Raw genomic sequence first — 23,436 nt, 5'->3', positions numbered from 1 at the left:
TAAAATGTTCATGCCCCCAATTGGCTCCCTGTTCTTTGGATGGACTTGACCTCTTTAATAAGAGTAAGATATAGTGACCCATATAGGTCACAGAAGCCAACGGGAGAATGACACTACCATCTCCCAGTTCATTCCAGGTAGAATTACTGCCAGATTAGGTGATCAGTGTGCATACACTGACTGCTCTTTAGCTCAGTATATTTTCTGTTATTTGAACACAAGTCTATTTTCTATTTTCCACTCATCCTTTGTCCACTGTATTTAGCCCTATCAAAGTCCACTCCACTCTCTTTTTCAGAGTCAGATTATGCTGCTTCACTTTCGATTATTTCATTTTGCCTGTAGATTTTAAAATTATAATTTCATTAACCTGAGTAGTATATGTAGGGGGGTCTCACAAATATACAGCATATGTGACAACTACACAATTTAGTCCTAGCTCAACCTTCACACTAATGATTTGAATCCAACCTTGTTTTTGGCTGACTTAGAGCCTTAGGAATGTAAACACTGCGGCTTCCTCCATGTATGTTACTTATGTTTCATATATCTTGTTCAAGACACGTTTTTCTAGGTACACTAATTTAGGACATTACACATCACACATTATGTGTCCAAGAATATACAAGCATATTATTATAACTTTCCAAACCTTCTGATCAAATACATTTTGTATACATATTTATTAATTAATTGAATATATTATTTCTTTCTAATACAGTAGATTTCCCTTTGAGCCAAATATTACCTAACATCCTTTGACTCACAATAATGTCATATTTAGGAATTTATTCTAAGGAAATAATCTGAAATACATACAAAGCTTTAAGTGAAAAGTATATGTCAGTATAATTTATAATATTGAAAAATTACATAAATTTCCAACAAGAGTGAATAGGTAGCTAAATTCTAGCATACCCATAGGATGGAATATTATGTAGTCATTAAATGTTGAAACTTAGAAAAAATTTGAAAGATATGGGAAAAGGCTTATAAGAATGTTAGGCAAAAAAAGGGGGCTGGCAGAATCAAAATATATTTGTAGTGTGATTTCAATCATATAAATATCTGCATTTATATGCACAGAACAAAACAGAAGGAAATATGCCTAAACATTAATGGTTATTTTAAAGTAATGAGATCTGGGTTGATTCTTTTTTTTCCCTTCTCTTTTTCTCTGTAATGAAAATAATTTAAGAAAATGCGTGATGTGCCAAAAGGACCTCTATTTGAAAAACTATGGGAACCAGTCCTACAGTAATAGGTTTCATTATTAAAACTGCTATTGAAAATTTCCTAGGATTTGTAAGTCCTATTTAAGCCTCAGTCTCTTTTTACCATTGAAGGATGTCTTATAACAGTAGAGAAATTAACTAAGAAATCTCCTAAGCATTGGAGAATCAATCAATAAGATCAATTTCCAGCACACCAGGCTTCATATCAGCTTCAATAGTGCCCTGTAGGAATGCCTTTGAGGGTTGGGTCAACTTCTGAAGGGAGTGTAGAGAAGTAAATTTGGGAAATTTACTCTTGACTGTTCAAATGACTTGCTCCCCACGTTGTGTTTTAAATTATTGCATTTCTGGACATTAATAAAGAGGCCTAAAATTAGGGAGATGGAAGCTGGCAGAAAGACCATATTTCTTCTGTAGCAATCCTGGTGAAGGAGGAAGCCAAAATGATTACTTTGGCATCCTTGCCATCATGTACTTCTTCAAAACACCTGGGCTTTTGCTCTTATAGAGCATTTAGTCAGGTGTTGTAGGAATCTGGCATGTCTTGTGGAGGTTTCTCAGATATTGACATTCATAAATTTGCAGAATTCTCAAGGCACAGGCCCCTGAATGTGCCTCACTGTAGCTTTCTGACTTTAATAATGGGACAGAAAAGGACACGTTTTTGTAAAAAACAAGTTGGAACAACGTGCATACTTTATGAAAATTTAGCTTGAGGTATCTTTGGTTGAAAAAAATTGGAAGATGTTGACTAAGATTCATCTTAAGAAGAGTTAAGAAGCCAAGAAGGTAAAGAAAATTGAGAAACAGAAATTAGCAGGAAATAGAAAGAATTCGGACTCTTCTCCCCTATTTCTTTAAGCCTAAGATGCCCTCTGTGGTACCCTAGGCTTCGAAGTACAAGTCTTCCCTGAACCTGCCTCCAGTGGGAGCCCGGCTCCAGCGGCAGAATGGAGGGATCATAACCTCTCTAGAGCAGCTTCATGAAAAAATCAACGAGATGAGGAACGTGTTCAACTCGCTGGAGAACAAGGTAGACACCCATTTCTAATCCTTGGGGTGGGCTGTGGGCTGTCAAATGAGAAAGCTGAAGAGAGAGCAGAAAAAAAGATTTAAGTCCACGTCTTCAGAGTATTTTTTTCTTCATAAAGGAATGGCTAGCTGGTACTGGGAAACCACAGTCTATAGCGACTACAGATATTTAGAGCCCCGAGCATCCTAAAAGTGACATGCCATCTCAGGTGCGTGATTGTGCTCACTATGGTGTCTGCTCCCTGGCTGATCGATGGTCGTGAAACTGTTCATAAAGCAGTAGTGCTACTTCAGCGGCAGGTACCCAAGGGGCTCGAAGTAATAATATATATGAAGAAAATAAGCTCACAGCTCAAAATGGTTGCAAAATTCCCAAAGTCCCTATATAAATAGCCTGGCCATTACAAAAAAAAAATTTGATAGTTCTTAGTTTGTTGTGATGTTCTATGGGTGAGGAAAAGTCTTTTCCTTTAGGACACTGCTTATTGCTTTTGGCTCCGGGGGAAAACGCCACATATCTACGTAAGGGAGCAGTGATAATGAAACCTATTTCTGTCAGATACTGGTTCCCTTTTTTTTTAAAGCAAGAAACCTGAGTAAATTTCAGAGCACCTGAATGAATGTCAGGTTTCCTGCTTTCAATTTTAAAACTTGCATAAATCTTGCTTTGATATTATAAAGCTGTGGATTTTATTTATTTTGCTCACAGATTAATTACCAGATCAAAAGTAGTTGATCTGGTGATTTAACCCATCACAAAGACTAAATAGGACATGTAATCCATCGCAAAGATTAATTTAAAATGATTGAAATGAAAAACAAATTGCTCATATTGTTTCCTAGTCTTCCAGTCTCCAACACTTGACAGGTCCTGATTCTTCCCCAGAATCTCTTTGGTTCCTCTTATTTCTCCCTACTCCCAGCCCTCTTGAGAAACCTTTGTGAAGCACAGTGAACCACAAAACCCTATAGTTTAAAACTATGGTAAAGAAGACTGAGTCATTTTCATAATGGAATGTGCCATTGCAGGTTGGAACCCTTAGACAACCAGATTTCAAAAATGTTTAGAAATACATACGTGAAGAAATTTTGTTAATATACCTGGATTTTAATTTCCATCCTTTTAAAATTAGAGTACTTGGTGGATACTTTAAATTATAGAATGAATCTTCTAAAAATTCTGTTTTAAAGAGAGATCTGAAGCTAAGGGTTCCTCCTCTACTTAGCAGAGTGTAATATCATAAATATCAAGAAAGTAATGTTATTATCTTATTGTATTATCTTACTGTCTGTTGAAAATGCTTTTTTTTCAATTGTTTAATAAATAAAACTGAACTTTAGAAGTGCTCCATTTTGTTCACATTTTTGTTTGTGCTTAACTTTTTGATTTGCCACTTAAAAGGGAAAAGAATTAAAATTTCTTGAGTACCTTCTATGGACCTAGCATACGCTGTAACAGACATCTTACCTACATTTATTCATTATTTTCTCAAAACAGCCCTGTGAAATAGGTGTTATTAGAGTTATTTTACTGATGAGAAAACTGCTACAAAGAGGTTAGCCAACTTGGCTAAGGTCCTAGTACTTGTGACAGAGTCCTAGAATTGTACCCTATCTGATTCCCAAATTGACCACCTGTTCATGGTATGGAAGTTGACTGCTGAAGATGATTCATTTCACTATAAACAACACCGTGAGCTCCCACTATTGTATGTATTTCTGTATCTTCCTTATGGATGAAAGCACACTGGCAATGAAAATATCATTATCTCTTTTTCCATGATATCATCCAAGGATATAAAATTTTAAAAAAACTTCCCTTTCAAAGAAATTCTCAGATATGCTTAGTTATTACTCTTTTTATCATTTAAATTTGTAAGGAAAAAATAACAGAATTTCTTCATTTTCTTTTTAAAACCAGGCATAATATAAGCATTACTTCTTTCATGGAATTCAAAGAGTTACTGGATCAAGATTGTCTTTTACATGCATATATGTTGCTTCTCAAGTAAATCTCATATCAATCCATGGTGTTAAAATAAATAGTAGCTTGTAGCATACTTGTAAACTTAATTATTTGCTTTTACAGCAAGCTTCACCATGTGCTGTATAAAAAAGATCCTCTATTCCCTAGATGAATGAGGCCAAGGTTGCCTTAAGTTATCCAAACTTTAGTCTACCAGGAAATGAAGTCTGTAAATTTTCAAGAGCCTGGTTTCTCAAACAAAAAGAAAAATTCGAGAGGTCAATGGTACTATTTATAATTATTTATAGCAAATTGAATTAACTCTTTGTGTATTATTTAGTTGCAGGCCCTAGCCTCTGAACTCAAAACTGGTTTTACAGAAGCAATGCAAGAACTGTCAAGAATCCAACATGGAGAATATGCTTTGGAAGAGAAGGTTAAGAGCTGCAAATGTTCCATGGAAGAAAAAGTTACTGAGATGAAGAATTCATTAAACTATTTCAAGGTAGGCCCCTCTTTTATTTTCCTGCTAAAGAAAGATTCTTGGTTTTAGTCACAGAAGTAGGAAACTTGCCTTTTCGCACAGCAGCCAAATATTAGAATTTTCCCTCTGACCCATTTACTAATTATCATGGAAAAATATTTTGTTTTTTCTTGGATCTCTGTGTTAAAATTAAAGGCCACAATGGAAGTAAAAATTTCATTGTTCATTCATTCATTCATTCATTCATTCAACAAATATGTATTAAAAGCTTACTGTGTACTAGATATTATGTTATAAACTTTTACCTCATATACCAGATTAAATACATATCAATTCTTATTTTTTAGGAAGAGCTGAGCAATGCCATGTCAATGATCCAGGCCATCACTTCCAAACAAGAAGAAATGCAACAGAAAATTGAACAGCTTCAACAAGAGAAGCGAAGAGAATCTCGAAAAGTGAAAGCCAAGTGAGTTTCTTACAAAAAAATTGACCAAAGGCAAACCCACACGCAATGACCTGTACAGAGGCACAAAGAACACTTTCCTCACTATGAGTATATAGCTGGCCGCTGGAATCCACGGGTCAGCATGTGATGATAGAGGTTATAGAGTTATAAAAGTTGGTTAATACTAAAAATGAATAGTAACTATTACATGGAAAGTGTACTTAATAGATAGTGAAATGAAAATGATATAAAATGGCATGTAGAATTTGACTACAACTGTAAAAATATGTAAAATAACAACTTTATGTTTTTTTATATATTATATATTTATATATTATATATTTATATGTTACAGATATATCTTTCTGTATTTTTAAAATAATGATCGTTGTGTTAAGATAGTGTAGTCACCAGTGATTTTCTTTTTTTATCAGTTTTCTAAAACTTCTCTAAAGCTACTATTATTTCACTTCAACCATGGAAAATAAAGTTATGTTAAACAGTATCTCAACAAGGTTGATTCAAGTAAAGTTTCACCATTAAACACATATCATCTTTATTGTTATATTTTTTAATGTTATCAGATTTAAAATAGAAACATGGCAATAATATTTGTGTGACCCTGGAGAATGCTTATTGTTTTGAGTTGAAGACCTGCTGCTTCCTGGTACCTTTGTGCTACTTTGTTAAGTGAATGTAAATCACCCCAAGCAAATTATCATCACTGCAAACTCTGTAAAGACATGATGACAGGGAAGCCAGTAATAGAAAAATAAAAATGTAGATATTATAATTTGAAGATGATTTATAGATATTTAAATTTTTTTCTCCAGCTTTGGTGATGAATTAAGTTGCTAATATCTGACCATATTTAATTAATAAAAATAGCAATTTTGTACGGTTCAACCTAATAATTCAGAAATTTTCTTGAATTATTCTGAACTGAATCTCTTCCCACCTCACCAGGTTTTAAGACCTTTTACTTCCCTTCCCTAGAAAAACTCAGAAAGAAGAACATGGCTCACAGCCTGGGCCTGCTCAAGCACAAGGAAGTCCTTTCCGTTCAATCAACATCCCTGAGCCTGTTCTCCCAAGTGAAGACTTTACGAACCTTTTGCCTTCTCAGGCCTATGAAAAAGGTACGGTTCACAAATCATACTGAATCAGCCAAGTACTTTTTCCTTGGTTCCCAGGACTGAATAGTAAGAATGGACTTAACTCCTCCATCTTTATTAGAGGAAAATGATGTACTCCTCAGAATTTTCCTTCTTTATCTGGAATTTATAAGAATCCAGAAGATCCGAGAGACCAGAAGAGTCTGCCCAACCTTAAAATATTTCCTTTTTGGGGAAAATACTAATCTGGGTATTCTAAATTTTAAATGGATTAGAAATAATTTGTTGCATAACCATAAGAGAAAAACATTTAAAAAACTATTCACTCTAATAAATCGTTTTATTTTTCACATTACCTTCTCAATCCTTGTCTCTCTGTATAGACATTTTAAAAATAGCTGTATTCTTAGCATAGATAAAATTGTGTGCTTTTTTTTTTTTTAAGCAAAGGTTTCACTGATATGAGAAAGTCATACCTGCCCTGACAAGCAGTGATGTCAGTGGCAGCCTATCTTTGTACTCCTCTTTCTCTGGAAAACCACGGCTGGTATTGTCAGTGGCCTGAAACAGTCACCAGCCACATCCCAGGTCCGAGGGATGTTATAGAACAGATATGAGAAAGTGGTACCTGGACAGTGCTGAAGAAACTGGCTTTCCAAGGGATATCCATATCCGAGTGTCGGCTAGTGACCTAAGTTCAAATCAAGGAAAAGAAACAAAACAAAAAATGATTGCTACCTTTTTTGTATCCTCAACAACATCTAGCAAAGCACCATCTACACAGGAGGTGTTGATATTAACAGTGGTTAAATGAATTTTTCTCTTTTTTATGGTTATATGTATAAAATCTCCAAAAGAGGCTCAATGATTTCTCAACTTATTGTAAAATCCTCAAGGACAGGACTGGTGGTTTTCTACCCTTATGGCTTAACAAACAATTTGGCTCATATACTCCAAGATAATAAATGTGTTTTGAATAACTGAATTTAAAAATCTAAATCAAATGGCTTTTAATCAGTATTAATTTCTAAGTACAGATTTGCATTTTTTTTTAGGTTTTTTTTAGTTTTTTTTTAGTTTTTACCCATTTGAGTAGTTATTTTAGAGAGTGATAGGTATAGCATGGGAAAACTCACTTGATCCATCCGGGGGAGAGGGTTCATGGCAAGCGGACCTATTTTCTTTGCTCTGTGTTATGGAGAGCATGACAAAAAAGGATGGTCTTGTTAGGGAAAAATACAGGATGGGATTGGAAAATGCCTGGTCAAGGGCAACTGAACATATTCACAAGAAAAAAGTTTAAAAATTATATTTGCAAAGTGCCCATATGGATTTAAATTAGCTGTTTAGTGGCAACTCCTCCTTCCTTCCCTGTTTTTTAGGAATGTCCTATATAACAGTTTATCCTACCGAGTTGCTGCAGAAATTAGGGAGTAATGTGCCGTAATAAGACATTCTGGATATGACTGGTGGTAGGTGATATTAAAACTCAGGATCAAAGGACCAAACTGTCAGAAAGGGTTGACTTACCCATTGTTAATTATAAAATGATGCCCCCAAATTTAGTTTCTTAAAATAGCAAATATTCATTATGTCCCAGTTCCTCTGAGTCAGGAATCTATGCACAGCTTAGTTGGGTATCTCTGGCTCAAGGTCTCTCATGAGGTTGCAGTGAAGGTTTTGGCCATTCCACTACCTTCTTCTAACTTCCTTCTATCCATCCATTTACCCATCCATCCATCCACCAACCCCAGGCACTGATTTAGGTGGTGGGATATAGTAATGAACAAAATAACAACAATTCCTACCCTTATGGAGTTTTTGTTCTGAAGAAAGCAGACAATGAACAAGATAAAACATGCAGTATGTCAGATAGTGATAAGGAGAAACTAAAGAAACACTGGTGTAATTTTAGAGGGTGCCAGGTAAAGACTTGAAGGAAGTGAAAGTTTGTTTACAGATACAAAGGGGAAGAAAGGGAACAGCTAGGACCAAAGGTCCTGAAGGGAACATAATTAACATGTTCAAGGAATTGCAAACAGACCAGTGACGCTAAAGCAGAGTGAACAAGGGAGACAACAGGAGATGCGGTTTAAAAAAAGAAAGGAATCAGCAGGCAGGGGTGGCGGGCAGATGTTTTAGGGTCTTATGATCATTATAAGATCTTTGGCTTTTACACTGAAATGGAAAGCCATCAAAGGGCTAAGTAGAAGAGTGACAGGGTCTGACTTACATTTTAATAGCACCATTCTGGCTCTTCTCATCATAGTTAAAAAATAATTTAGCTCTTAATATGTTCCAGGTCCCACTTTAAGCAGGTTACAAATATTAATTGATTTAATTCTTATGGCAGTCTATGAGGTCAGTACCACTATTATATAACAAATGGGAAAATAGCACTTGCCACACTATATTGTAATTTTTTTTACTGCCCCAGTAAACTGTGAAATCTGTCAGTCTGTCCCAGTGCCTAGCCCATAGGAGCCTGGTCCATGTTAGTGGAATGAATACTGATTGAAAGCTTTCTTTTCTCTGCAGCCCAAGAGTCCAGATCCATGCATGTAGGAGACAGTAATGTGAAGGGAATGATGGGTCCGGGTAAGTGGCTCTTCTTTGAATTCTCTTTTCTTCTATAAATTCCATCCTTTCCCTTTTTTCACCTTCCCCATTTCTATTCCTTCGGTCTCAAACCAGTCATGAAAGAACTCAGGAAAGATAAAGCATGTTGTTTATTAATCTTCCAAAGTGTGTGCTGGAATAGCCAGTGACTCAGTTAAACCCAAGAACTGAGAAGCAGTGGGGAAGTTTGAGACAAAACCAGTATTCTTAGTTCTTTTTTGTTCCTTTCAATGATCAATAAACTAACATTTGCTGAGAACTCACAGGTGTATGTACCATGACATAAGTTTTCTATGGACCACACATTTTATAGTTTATTTAATTTGAAAGTTATTTACTAAATAAACAATTCGCCAGAATTTTGTAAATTTGACCTTCACTTCCTCACTTACTTCTTCCTTTCTGCAACTTACCATCATCAAGGCCAAGGAGGACAAGTTCTAAAAGAAGACATTGTCTTTGGCACCTTCTTCCTTTTCTTTCTGTATTTTCTTCTGAGTAGTGCTACAGGCACTTGATGTGCTCACCTGGAAGGAAGCAAATATGAAGAGTTATTATATACCTCTATAAACTATTATTTTATAAATTTATTTTAAAAACCTTTTATTTAATAGATATTATGTGCAAAGTGTAGAAGACGTATAGACCAGAAACAAAGAGAGGTGACCCTTTGCAACGATGGCAACTCTTAATCCTTAGTTGTTATATTTCATTCTCAAGAGATAGTTGTACCCAAACAGGAGCATACTATTTAAGAGTTAGTAAGAAATACAATTTTTTTAAAAAAGTCAGATATTGATGGCAAGTGTTGTTTTTCAGGAATGAACCCAACAACTCCAGAAACAGAAGAAAATCTCAAGTCTTGCCTCACGGCTGATATCCAATCCAAGGGCCATCTGCCATCTGGGATGTGGAGGCAGCCTAAGGACAGTAAAGAATGGGGCGAGGAATATGTCACGAAAGACCATCCAGATAAACTCAAGGAAGTTAGCCAAGGCAGACACAGCTCCTTGGAAAATGTTTTATGTGAAACCTCTTTAGCTGGTAAGTCCCAAGTGAGGAATGCAGGCTGAAATTTTAAAGAACAAGATGAACCTAAGGGCTAGAATCCTTGAAATTTAGATTTAGTGGACATATGAGACCGCCTAGTGTCTGATTTCCTTTTCAGATGAACACACTAAAGCCTATAGAGGTAGAAGGACTTACCTGAGGTCACGTGGCTAGCTGGGACTACCACCTTGATTCTGGGTGTAGTGCTTTAGGGGTGGGGGAAAGCATAAGGTTAGTGTAGGAGGGGCAGAATTTTGTGATGTGCACTATTTAGTCAGTGATACAGAATTTTTAATGTATGAATCTTGTATCAGTAATCTACTACCAAATATCAAACACTGCAACAGGGTCTGTACTCCTTTCTTCCCTCCTTTTTTCCCTCCTTCCTTTCCTTCAAATCATAAATTGTTACTGAATACTTACTATGTGTCAGAAGATAGCATTTCCCTCCAACTATTTTGTGGGAAGTAAATTTTAAAAATTAGTTATCAAATACATGAAAAATTAAACAGTACTAAAAGGTTCATTATGAAAAATAACAGGAACCACTTTAAAGTCTTTTGTCAGTTTCTTCTGGTACTTGCTTCTATGCTTTTTAAAAAAGCTTTATGCTGTTTTTTTTTTTATCAGTACTTTATTGAGGGTTAATTTACATGGAGTAAAATTCACAAAGCTTAAGCTCATTGACTTTTTATATATGTACACTCCTGTGATTGCTACCCAGATCAACATACACAATATTTCTATTACCCCAGAAAGTTCTCTCATGCACCTTTCCAGCCAATAGGCACCCACTGTTTTGACTTCTGTCACCATAAATTAGTCCTGTCTGTTCTTAAACTTCATATAAATGGAATAAGATAATAGGTACTCTTTTGTGTCTGGCTTCTTTTTCTCACCATAATGTGTTACGTATAATTCATTCAGTAGATCATTCCTTTTAAAATCCCATTGAATTAATTTACCACAATTTGTTTATCCATTCTCCTGTTGATAGACATTGGAGTACTTCTGGTTTAGGGCTATTATGAGTAAAACTGCTATGACTATTTTTGTACAAGTCTTTTTTTTTTTTTTTTTTTTTTAATGTATGCCCTCATTTATCTTGGGTGTATACCTAGCAGTGAAACCTCTAGGTGACAGGATAGGATTATGTTTAACTTTAAAAGAAAATGTCAAGCAGTTTTCCAAAGTGGTTGGAACATTTTATACTCCTACCAGCAGTGTAGGAGAGTACCATTTGCTTTACACCCTTCCCAAGATTTAGTATGGTCAGTCTTTTTAATTTTAGCCATTCCCAAGAGTGTGTACTGGTATATTGCAGTTTTAAATGGAACTTTCCTGGTGACTGCTGATATTGAGCATCTTTTCATATGCTTATTGGCTATTTGTATATCTTCTTTTATGAAGTGCCTATTTAAGTCCTTTGTCTAACTTTTAAATTGGATTGTTTATCTTTTTACTATCCATCAGTAGGATTTCTTAATATATTTTGGATATGAGTTCTTTGTTAGATATATGTATCAAGAATATTTTATTCTAGTCTGTGACTTGCCTTTTTATTTAATAGTCTTTTGATGAACAGATGTTTTAATTTTATGTTTATCACTTTTAAACTTTTTAAATAGATTGTGACTTATGTGTACTTCCAAGTAATTTTTGCCTATCCCAAGTTTGTGAAATATTCTGCTATGTTTTCCTCTAAAATCTTTATAGTTTTAGCTTTCACATTTAGGTCTATGACTTATTTAGAATAAATTTTGATGTGTGGTGTGAGGGAGTCCAGTTTCATTTTTTCCCCATATATGGATATCCAATTGCTTCAGCACCGTTTATTGAAAATACCTTTCTTTCCACGTTAAATTATATAGGAAAAGTCAAGTGATCCTATAGGGTGGGTCTAATTCTAGATCATTCTTTTTATTCCAGTTAGCAGAGAATTGACATCTCGACAGTATTGAGCTTTCCAATCAAAGAACATGCTTTTATGTCTCCCTTTATACAGGTCTTCTTTAATTTTTTAAAGAATGTAACAGAAAAATCTATTGTTTACATTCTTTTTCTTTTTCTTTTCTTTTCTTTTTTTTTTTAAAGCCATTTGCCCTAGAGACCTTTGCCATCGTACTCCATTCTGGCTCATTATATTGCTGCTATCCTGGAACTTCCCAGTCTTCCTCGGAATTCCCTTCATAATTCTCCTATGTTAGACTCTGTTTGTTTGAATTTTGTCTGTCCTTGCTTTCTTGGTTTACTCCTTGTTTTGATGGAACCAATCGTCCAATAACCTTCACATACTTTTGTTGATAATTTAGCTAAATATAAAATAATTTTCCCTCATAATTTTGAAGCAATTGTTCCATCGTCTTCTAATGTTACTATTGGTAAATCCAATACAATTCTAACCCCCAGTCTTTTGTACATTACCTGATTCTTCTCTCTGGTAACTTTTAGGATCTTTTCTTTACCTCTGGTATGCGAAAGTTTCTCAGTGCTATGTTGTGCCTTACAAAAATGTGAGAGTCTTTTTTATTAATAATGCTGAGGACAATTGACCCTTTCATTTGGAAATAATATTCTGACATATTTTTTTCTATGATTAATTTGATAAGATCTTTTGATCCATTTTCATTCTTTTCTCTGGAAATTCTTGGATTGATTTTCTCCACTACCTCTTTTTAAACTCTTCTATTTTTCTTCAATATGTGTCTCTCTTTCTTGTTTTTTTTTGGGGGGGAGGAGGCAGTAGGCAAATTTCCTTGACTTTATCTTCTATTCTTTTCCCTTGAAAAAATTGCCAAAAAGCTTCTTCTTCCTTTTTTGGATTGTTCTCTTTTTTAAAAAAGTAGTACCCTGTAATTATTAAATGACTAAAATATTTTTCTCATATCCCTTTGAGGATATTAATCATAAGATTTTTTAAAAGCTTTGTTTCTGCATTGTCTGTTTTTTATTTTTATTATTTTATTTTTTTAAATTTTTCATTAAGTTTATTGGGGTGACATAGGTTAACACAATTATATCATTTTTAGGTGTACATTATCATTTGACATCTGTATATTCTACTGGCATTGTCTGTTTTTTAAACTGAGGTATAGTTGACATATAACATTATATTAGCTTCAGATATACAACACGATAATTTGGTATGTGTTGTGAAATGATCACTATGGTAAGTCTATGATATGATCACTATGATAGTTAACATCTATCAACATACATACTTACAAAATTCTTTCTTCTTGTGATGAGAACTTTAAATATTTACTCTCTTAGCAACTTTCAAATATACAACAAGGTATTATTAACTGTAGTTGCCATGCTATACATTATATTCCCTGCATTATTTGTTTATTCAGGGTTCCCCTTTTTTTTTTTTAATTAAAAAATATATATATATATATTTTTTTATCTCCTCTTTTATGGTATAAGATTGATTCAAATGTCTGAGGATCCTTAGCTAATTATTTATATCTAAGAGAGAGGCCCTAAATTTTTAAAAACCTGAAAATTCTGTATTGGCCAAGCATATCAATAAGTAGGCTTCATTATCAGCTAATCAAGTGGCAGCTTAACTTTGATAGGTGACCTCATTATGTCCACGTCCATAGATCTTTTATCCTTGGGCAGTTTGGATTCTCCAGAGGAATATTTTTCAGTCCCTTGCCTGGAGAGTATGTCTGGCTGCTGGTATTTGGGGACCTGCAGGGGAAGAAGCTGAGGGAGTCTCACTATTCAGTATGCAAGCCTCTCTGAGTCTCCTGTTTCTATTTTAGTATCTCAACTTTGCCCTCTATTGTGTCTGATGTTTTCAGCCCAGACACCAAAGATGAGGACTTCTCCAGTTTAATTTTCCTCATTTCCCATAGGGTGGAAATGAGAAAACCATCTGGCATGGGGGTGGGGACCTGGAGGTTCAATTACACTTTACGTAGACTATGTCTCATTTTCAACATTGCTCTTTATTAGCACTTTCTTGTTGCGCCTGGTGCCTCCAATTGTTGAGCCTTTCTGCTTCTTAGCAGATTTCCCATCTGCAAATGAGAATACCAAGGTTTTGTGCTCGTTACTTTGCTGAATTAATCTGTTTAATTAATCTCCATTCTGTTTATCATCTTCCAAAAACTTGCTCATGTCTCTTTTTATTGCTTTCAGTATCTTTTTATTGCTTTCTGTCATTTTACAGAGTTTTGGGGAGGACTGGTTAATAAAAATTCCCTACTTGGTTTGTTTTTAAAGCTAAAAGACAGACTGTGGCTCTGGAACTTCTAGAATCAGAAAGAAAATATGTCATTAACATCTCTCTGATCCTGAAGATCAAGGCAACATTCCAGGGGTCAGATGGAAAGAGGAATTCCAAAGAGAGAAGGTATCCATGTATTCATTGCCTTTGCTTTCAGATTGATTAAGATTTAAGGTAAGTTGTTTATTGTTTCCACTTTGGGAATTCTGAGACCTGTAAAGAGTTCCAGAAATAGTCTTTGAAAAGAGAATAGGAAGTAACAGAAAGTAATCCTTGGTTTTCTAAGCTTTTTCTGAAGCCTCCATGGGTACTTTAAACAGACTAGCTAAATGAAATATAGAACAGAATGAGATTATTCCCTTTCTCTATTGGTATTTTTCCCTGTGAAAAAATGAAAATAAATTTATTGTCATATACTATCTTTCCCATCATGAACCACAAGCCTTTAGTACTTTCTACTCCTGTTGAAAGTAACCTAGGGATGAAAATAACACCCACCACAACTACAATCTGACACTCAAACCTGAGGTTTCTCCATCTTCTTAAACCTATAAAGTAAAAACTTCAGGTTTTCCCTAGAAAAAAACCGTAGTGCTCAAGAACCACCTCAGTCTGTTTCAATGCAGCCCTGCCCTTGGCTGGAAGGGCTGGAAGGGCTGGAAGGGCTGGAAGGTCTGGAAGCTGCAGAAGCGCAGGCTGCCAACAGAAAGCCTGAATAAACCTTATGGGTTGCCGCTCATTGATTGGAAGGTCACAGAAGTTGGAATTCTTGGCTTTTTCTGGTGTGAGTCACCCAGAGAGAGCCACAACCTCAGGATCTAACAGTCCTGTATGAACATTGTGGGGTGGGGCAAAGTCAGCTGGGCAGGACTGCCAGTTAGACTTTTAAACTGAGTTCTAGTGCCATATCCTGTAGGAACTCAACAAGCTGTACGCTGCAGATCACCACCAGGTGGCACATGTTTCATTATCGATGTCCATCAAATTTGGATATGTTCTGCCACAAAAGCTTAGGAGTTATTTTGGCCTAATCCTGGACTGGCAAGAGCTAAGTTATTAATTTGAAATGATAACTGGATTTTTCTTGATTGCTTTTAGTTATTTTCTTCACCGTTGAAGTACAGGATTGTGGAAATTGGAATAACTTGAAAGGCTTTAAAAAGAGCAAACTACTCATGTTGCCATAATTTTACCCCTAGTTAGGAATAGGAAAGAAGTTGAGCACTTAATACTTTCATCTTCATGAAAAAGTAGCCTCTGGGAGTCAAGTCTAGCTCCAGGTAAAACAGCGAAATAGGTTAAGTGTGTTTATACTTCTTGCCTTCTTTCTCTCTGCTCTTCGCCTCTTCCAGACTTCTCCCCGATTTCAAACAATATCATTATTAAATTTAAAAAAAAAAACGTTTTTTAAGCCTGTTTTCAATATTTGGTATAAAACTCACTGTAGATCAACTGTAGATCATTGGTCTTCATGTAACTTACATGTTTTCAGGATACTTGATGGGAGCATTAGGCTTCTGTGACCCTGCCCTGAAATCTCAAACTCTTATTCCAGTGACAGTCCAGAAGGTACCTAGACTCTAACCAAGTCACCAGCTCTTGAACTATGCAAGTACACTGGTCACAGTGTAGCAGAAATTAGCTTTCTCGAATGAAAGAGAGAAGAAAGAAGGGAGGGAGGGAGGAGGAAGGAAAAAAGAAAGGAAGGAAAAGGGAAGAAGGAAGGAAGAGTGGGAGGGGAGAGGAAAGGCTAGGAGAGGAGAAGAAAGAAGGGTGAGGAAAAGAAAAGAGATAATCCAAGAAATATTACATAACCTAAATGGACAACCCCTTCCAAAGTCAAATCTCACCATGGTGCCTTAACACTTTTTAGTGTCATAGCAAGAGTATTACCCCAAATCATTTATAGACTCTGGGTGGGGAGAAATCTTTCACATCTAGATCTTTTGGTGCAGTATTTCAGTTCAGTCAGTTGTGTTTTCCTCTATCGACTTTATGGTTTTCTCTCAGTCCAACCGTCTCCTAGACACTCCTCCGAATTCTCTCTGATCTGGACAGGGATTACTTAGACCTTGCGAGCCTACTGCACAAGCTGTAACAGCTCAGATCAGGAGGCCTCTTCTCCTGTGCACATGAATCAGCTGGCTTCACATATGTGGAGACTAAATGGCACAAGAAGTGGAGGAGTGGCAGAAGAGAGTGGAAGGAATTCTTGAATCACTATTTTGCTGTTTGTGTGTCTTCTCTGAGTCTTTGCTTTACTTGGAGTTGAGTTGAAAAAAACCTACTGAACTGGTGTCCTCCCTACCTTAACAAAGGTCTACTTGTTCAGGGTTGGCAAAGCACCCCAATTGTCTACTAATTTACTCTTATTAGACCCTGGGTACATAGCCAAATGAGTTGGGCTCTCGACAAGCAGGCTGTCACTTTCATCTCTGTTAAACTTAAGGTCTTGAAAGCAGAAGAGAACCTACTTTACATTCCTCTAAGTCACCAAGTTAGAGCTCAGATCCTTCTGTAGCCCAGTAAAACTTCATTTCCTTTGATGTTTTCCTTCCTCATTCCTATAGGTTCCTGATCACCCCACTCTGCTCCAACAAAACTCCCATCTTCCTCCCATGATTCTTTGGTCTCTCCACCCCATCCTTCTCTGGCATCTTTCTTCCTCCATTAATTTCCTCTGGAAAAAAAAAAGGAGGTATATTGAGAGTGAGGCAGAGCGGTATGAGTAGGAAGGGGGCTCTGTGAAGCTGCAGGGAGTGGCAGACCAGGCCTGGTCTGTAGCTTCTCTAGGCCAGACTCTGTCTTTGCCCAGTATGCCTCTTAGAAGCTGAAAGAAAAGGAAAAAGGAATACTTCCATACCTCTATCCCCCGAGCTTTTAGTTTCCAGCTTTAAACAAATTTTCCTACTCAGGAGCTAAGAATGACCAAGTGCTACCTTAGTGATGTTAACCACAGCACTAATTAGACTATTCTGCACATCAAGTGATAATAACTTTCAAACATTGAAAAAGATTTCCCTTAGAATTTCCACTTCACATAAATGAGAGTGGACCAGTTTGGCTTTAAATCTCAAACTATTACCCCAGGGACAGTCCAGAAGGCCATTCAAGTGACTGCTCTTTGTTAGTTCAATACACAATTGTATAGGAACATCAGTACAGGGGTCATTTTATATCCTAAGGATATCTGCTGTCAGGTCTACAATGACAAACTTAAAAAGTTTTAATCCTAGATGCAGAAAATGGGACTACTGCACATATTCTTTAGGGTCTTTTCTTCTCTGCATCTGGTTTGCGTGATCCTATCTCTATTCTGTTTCAAGCCTCTTCCCTGGCTCTTTACGGTACCTTGTCCAGCAGCACCTGGATTTGCTTCATGCTCTGCAGGAAAGGGTCCTGAAGTGGCCACGCCAAGGAGTCCTTGGAGATTTATTCCTTAAATTAACAAATGATGAGGTAAGGTTTTTGTTTTTTTTTTAAATCCTCGGTAACCTTGAGTTATATGCATCTTTGTCTCTCTCATCTACTTCTCTTAATGGAGAATTTAGAAGCAGTGAATTTCAGAGTTAGAAGAACCACTGAGATCTAGTCTAACCTCCTTATTCTACAGATAATAAAGTTCAGAGATACTAAGACTTTGCTGAAATCACCCAGCTAGCTAGATAGCTGTGACTAGATCTGTGGCTAGAACCCAAATCTTCTGACTTCCAGTTCATCACTTTATACTATACTATAACTGCCACCATTGAATATGTGATATGTTTATGTATATATGTGTATTTGTGTATAAATATATACATATGTACATATATATATCCATATGAACATATAAAATAAATACATAAGAGTTTGTATATGTGTATATACTTTCACACCCAATTTCATTCCTTAGAGATTTTAAAAATTATGATACAGACAGCTCTTTGTCTTGAATGGTTTTTGTTTTCACTTCCTTTGAGAAAGGATATTAAGTTTTGAAATCTCTATGATGTGCTATAAAAAAAAATATGATCCAGGCCAGAAGTTGCAGACTCACATGCCTACAGGGCCAGACAGTGATATGAATAAGTGGAAGTAAGCTGAATTTAATACACTATGGAGTATTGGGAAGTGAGCTTAAGTGGAATACATATGCCTTTATACAAGGAATAGCTACTCAGCTTTATGCAATTGTTTTGCAGGAAAAAAGGACTGGAAATGCCAGATCTAATATTTTAACAGCAGCTGGAAATCCAAAATTTTTGCGAAATGTTTTTATCTTAAAAATATTGTGAGGACTAATTAAAATTGTTCTGCAAGCCAGATTTTGCCTGCAGTCAACCTCTGTATATCAATGATTCTCAACTGAGGATAATAAAACGAAGTTTACAACATATCTACTCATATAGATTAAAGTAGATGTGATGCTATCCTTCTAATATCACTTTTACTCATGTGTATTCGGTTCTCAAGAAGTTGAGAACCACTGATCTACACACTATGAAGTGGGTCGGACAAAGTTCCTCATTCGGATGTAGATGTTTGAAATTGAAGGCAATTTTAAAACAAAATATGCATTTTTATCATTTAACAATTTGAAAATACTTTTTCAACTTACATAATCCCTCTCCCTTGCCTTAGTTTATCATTTCACTCTCTCTCATTAAAAGCAGGGCTATTGAGTTTTGGTTCCCAAGTCCATAGGGATATTTACCTGAAAACCAAAAAAGATTAAAAAAAAATGAATTAAAAAACATTAATGAACACATTAAATGATTAAGATAATCTCTGCAAAGTAGCACTTCTTTTTGATATTTATACATATATCAAATATTAGCTCTTATCATTCCTGTTTCTAGGTCCTTACCATGCATTTCTGTGTTTCTTTTCAAGAATAATTTCTTGGATTATTATGTTGCCTACCTGAGGGACCTGCCTGAATGCATCTCTTTGGTTCACGTTGTTGTTTTGAAGGAGGTAAATTAACTATCTGTGCACTGCCCTTTGGTTACATGTCTATCTATATAATGTTGCTCATCTATCCAGGAAATACAGCACATTCACTCCAAGCTTGTCTTCCATGCTGGAGAATGGCTTGAATACAGCTCCTGACACTTCTCCCTGGGGCTAAAGGAGCCCACTAAGAATCAGTGCCCTTGCTTTGGTCCTTGCCCTACCTGTTTCCTTCCATTGGAAGTTTAGACAAAGTAAATAGGTGTTCTAAGCAGAGATCTTCAGGCTGCCACTTGCAGCCTGACAATATTGTCCTTCCAGCCTAGACAATATTAATCTGAATACTAAATTTATATAATCTGAATATTAGACTCCAATCATCCTGTGTCTGTCAGTTTATAAGATTGTAAAGTGATGCTAGTCATGTAGCTTTAAGTATTGCTATTGTCGTGCTCAATAAGCACATATAAATATATAACAATTCTAGTTATTTTGCATCAATAGGAACAAACCACATCAAAAGCCCTAAGATTAAGAGTTAATCAAGTTTTATAAGAAGTGAGGTATAATGCCTACTAACGAAGTATAATGCCTACCATATGTTAGTACACAGAAAATATGAGAACAAGAAAGGAAGAGAAGGGAAGGGCCATAGAGAAAGTCTAACAGATTTCCTGCTGCCAGGCCAGCTGACCAGTTTCTAATGATATTCCTTTCCCCACTGTCAGGAGGCTCCAATCTACCCTCTGTGCCTGTTAGTAAACCACAGTAATGCTTGCTTCCTGGAGAATCTTAATTTATTCAACTTAAATATAATTTATTGAATGCCCACTTCTGTGTAACACTGTGCTAAGATCTGGGAGTGAGGCAGGAGAGGGCAGTTTGGAAAGCTGTGTGGGTTCAAAAGAAGTATGTGATGTGCTTCCTGCTAGAGGAGTTGTTTCCTTATATATATACTTTTATTTTTATTTATTTTTTTTTAGGTGAGGCAACTCTTGGTTGACCTCATAGATTGCAAGGACTTTGTTAGCTTACGATCTCTTATTTTTTATGCCTACAGCACCTGGTCTTCCTAGGTGGTCTCCCATCCAAGTACTAACCAGGCCCGATCCTACTTAGCTTCCGAGATCAGATGGGATTGGGTTTGTTCAGGGTAGTATGGCTGTAGACTAGAGAAGTTGTTTCCTGAGCATGTTCCTGAACAAGTGGCCTATCTAATGAGAGAGCAATGCTTCATGAAACTCTAGAGGAAGAAAATGCTCTGGTGGGGTTGACTCTGGGGTTCTGCAGCCAGAGCTGGAGGGACCCTGAAGAGTGACTTTATCTTTCTTTCATTCAGGGTGATGAAGAGATTAAATCTGATATCTACACATTGTTTTTTCACATAGTCCAGCGCATCCCTGAATATCTGATACATCTACAGGTAGGCATGGCTGGGCAAGCCTCTAAAGTAATTTTTAGGCTAAACTATTGTTTTGGGTTTCCAAGAAACACTGTAAGGGGTCAAGGAAGGAATAATTAATACTTCTAATAAGTATTTAAATAATTTAGGTTGTTATGATTACCCCGTCCCCACCTTGTGGTATCAAAAATGAACTAAAAATGTTTGGCTCATGATGCCTGCCTTTGAAGTTCTATCTTCATTTACCAGCAATCTCCACCTCAGCTGATCCAGGATCTTTCTATAGCAGCTCCCGCTAGACTCAGTCTCTCAGCACCTATTCAGTCCCTCCACCTTGGTTCCACAACCATCTAAAAGTACCCTCTAACGTCCCCCACCCCACAACTCCTATCCCCCAGCGTCTAAGAAATATCTATGTAACCTGCCCACTTAACTGCCATCCTAATTGCTTTCTTTTGGCTTGAGTCCAGGGGTCTGCTATATATTGCTTCTGTCTTGTGTCATGGAAGAAGCATGAAGCTGATGAGCCGACTTCTTCACACCATTTTCCATAGGGCTTGTCCACCTTGGAGGAAGCAGATTTGAGAGAAAGGCTCACCAACACTCCTATCAACCCCTCTTCTTTCCATCACCCATCTGTCCTGATTTATTTGTTGGCTGATCTAAGTAATTCAGTGAAAGCATCTTAGAAATGTTTGGGTTTATCTCAGGTAGAAGTAGCCCAGGATCAGCATTATAGAGGCTTTCAATTGTGTGTGGCTTTAGATCTCAAAGTAATTTTCTCACAATACTTATTTAATCTTTTCGACAATCCCATAAAATAGGTATCATTATTACCATCTTTAAGATAAGGAAATGGAGAGCCAAAGAAGTCAAGTAATTTGCCCACATTAATATACTTAGTGGGACTGAAACCCAGGTCTTGCAAGCAGTATGGTAAATAAGAGCCCTGGTTCTACTACCTGATTTGAGTTTAAATTCTGGCTCTGCTACCAACTAGTTGTGTAACCTAATGAAGATTACTTAACTTTGCTGTATACCTCGACTTCCTTGTTAAATGAAGGTAATAATGGTACCTGTCTAATAGGCTGTGGTAAAAATTAAAAGAGAAAATGTATGTAAAGGGCTTAATGCTTGGCAATAGGAAGCACTCAATAAATGTTAGCTTTCCCAAATGCAGCTTGCATGTGTGTCCCACTACAGCACAGTAGCCAATGTACTAGGAGGGACTAGTCCAGGTGTGATCACAAACACCCGCCCTCTTCCAGCCTGCTTTGATTCCTGATAGGTTTACCATTGGTCTGACTGATTTGGGTTATAAGCATTCCCCGAGACAATAATTGTTAGAATGGCTCCATTACCTCTGTGACCTAATTAGTAGATCCTTCTAATTTTTCAAATGTAATTATTGTATTTTTATATCTAACTCAAACAGGAGGAATAGTGACTACGGTTTTCCCTTGGTGTGATGGACGAAGAGAATAGTGGACACATGTATTGTTGTTTTGATTAAATGGCTACCAAACTCTCATAGCAGATCAACTCAAGGTGCAGAAAAGACAAAACTTTTTATTCTAATTATGCAATCCTACTTTCTTTTTTCCTTCACCCAGAATGTCCTGAAGTTCACAGAGCAGGAACACCCTGACTATTATCTACTTCTGGTGTGTGTTCAGCGCCTTCGAGTATTTATCTCACACTATACCCTGCTGTTTCAATGCAATGAGGAATTGCTTATTCAGAAACGGAAAAAGCTCAAAAAGTAAGGTTCTGATGGTGCAGTCTAGATGGCTGACTAAAGATTCCTGAGACTAGAGATACAGTCATTGAGGGTAACCACATACATGTTAAGTGGCTGAAATGCAGTGGCAGGAGGTAGAAGAGAGAAGGGAAGGGAAGAGAGGTGGCCAGGCCAGCTACAGGAGGGAAGCACCTACCATCTGGTGGAAATTACTTTAGAAAAAGAAGCACTTTCACTCTAATGTCTATACAGCCCCCCTCTTGTCCCATGTTGCTAACTACCTCAAAAATACTTGTTTCCCTAAACTTGCCAGGTTTAAAAATGCAGTTTAAAGGCCAGAATGTGGTCTCTTTCATTAATTCAACAAATAATTATTGAACACCTATTGTGTATCATGTACTGCTCTATGCACTGAACATACTGCAGTGAACAATACAGACAAAAATCTTTGCCACATGGAGTTTAGTTTCTAGGGCTGGACAGCTAGTTAATAAATTAGATGGTGATAAGTGCTATGGATAAAAATAAAATGAGTAAGAGGGGATGGTGATTGACAGATTTCATTCATGCTAAGAACAAATAGGAAGGGCTGATTAGTGAGAATCTGGGCTTCAGAGAGAACAGAAGCAATCAATAGCAGAGCTTCCTAAAGACCTGGATTTCCTTCAACCACATCCCATACTGATGAGGAAGAACAGAATCATTTCTATGGGTGCTTCACACCAGAAAAAAGTGCTCTCTCCCAACCCAGGGCTACTCTAATGGTGGATATCTCCCCATACCGCCCCTTTCACCTAAACTCAATTCAGCCAATTAATCAGCATTCCTACTCCTGCCCAGCATCCAGCTTGTACCCTATTATGTAAGCAACCTGGCTTGTAGAGGTTCCCCGGAGAGAGACAGAAACTTCATAGCTGAACTTCATCTGAGAAACGGTCTATCTTTCTAGGCAGAATCTGTGTGTTCGGAGAGCCGATTTCCCACTGTACACTCTGAGAATTATTACTTCTATTCCGTTAGGTCATCCATGGCAAAACTGTACAAAGGGCTGGCTTCCCAGTGTGCAAATGCCGGGCAAGATGCTTCTCCCACTGCAGGGCCCGAGGTTGTCCGCGACAGTGGGATCCACACAGAAGAGATGCTGCAACCCTACCCTTCTGCTCCAAGTT

General features: G+C 36.8%; 1 protein-coding gene and 1 non-coding gene across 2 annotated transcripts in view; one reads left to right on the top strand and one right to left on the bottom strand.

The window, feature by feature from the left end:
* ARHGEF33 (Rho guanine nucleotide exchange factor 33) overlaps positions 1 to 23,436 on the top strand; it is a 44,209-nt gene that overhangs the window by 5,118 nt on the left and 15,655 nt on the right. The window contains exons 4-13 of the mRNA XM_011361381.2: positions 4,574 to 4,738; positions 5,065 to 5,186; positions 6,162 to 6,304; positions 8,819 to 8,878; positions 9,719 to 9,943; positions 14,186 to 14,315; positions 17,516 to 17,648; positions 19,065 to 19,148; positions 20,464 to 20,547; positions 22,140 to 22,288. Coding sequence (XP_011359683.1) covers positions 4,574 to 4,738; positions 5,065 to 5,186; positions 6,162 to 6,304; positions 8,819 to 8,878; positions 9,719 to 9,943; positions 14,186 to 14,315; positions 17,516 to 17,648; positions 19,065 to 19,148; positions 20,464 to 20,547; positions 22,140 to 22,288 — 1,295 coding nt within the window. The remainder of the gene's footprint in view (positions 1 to 4,573; positions 4,739 to 5,064; positions 5,187 to 6,161; positions 6,305 to 8,818; positions 8,879 to 9,718; positions 9,944 to 14,185; positions 14,316 to 17,515; positions 17,649 to 19,064; positions 19,149 to 20,463; positions 20,548 to 22,139; positions 22,289 to 23,436) is intronic.
* LOC111740643 lies at positions 20,176 to 20,294 on the bottom strand. Its single transcript, XR_002780700.1, has one exon. It is a non-coding gene; the product is annotated as a 5S ribosomal RNA (ribosomal RNA).

This window comes from Pteropus vampyrus, unplaced genomic scaffold (assembly GCF_000151845.1).
Source record: "Pteropus vampyrus isolate Shadow unplaced genomic scaffold, Pvam_2.0 Scaffold66, whole genome shotgun sequence".
NCBI lineage: Eukaryota > Metazoa > Chordata > Mammalia > Chiroptera > Pteropodidae > Pteropus > Pteropus vampyrus.
This window is presented reverse-complemented; position numbering and strand designations above follow the sequence as displayed.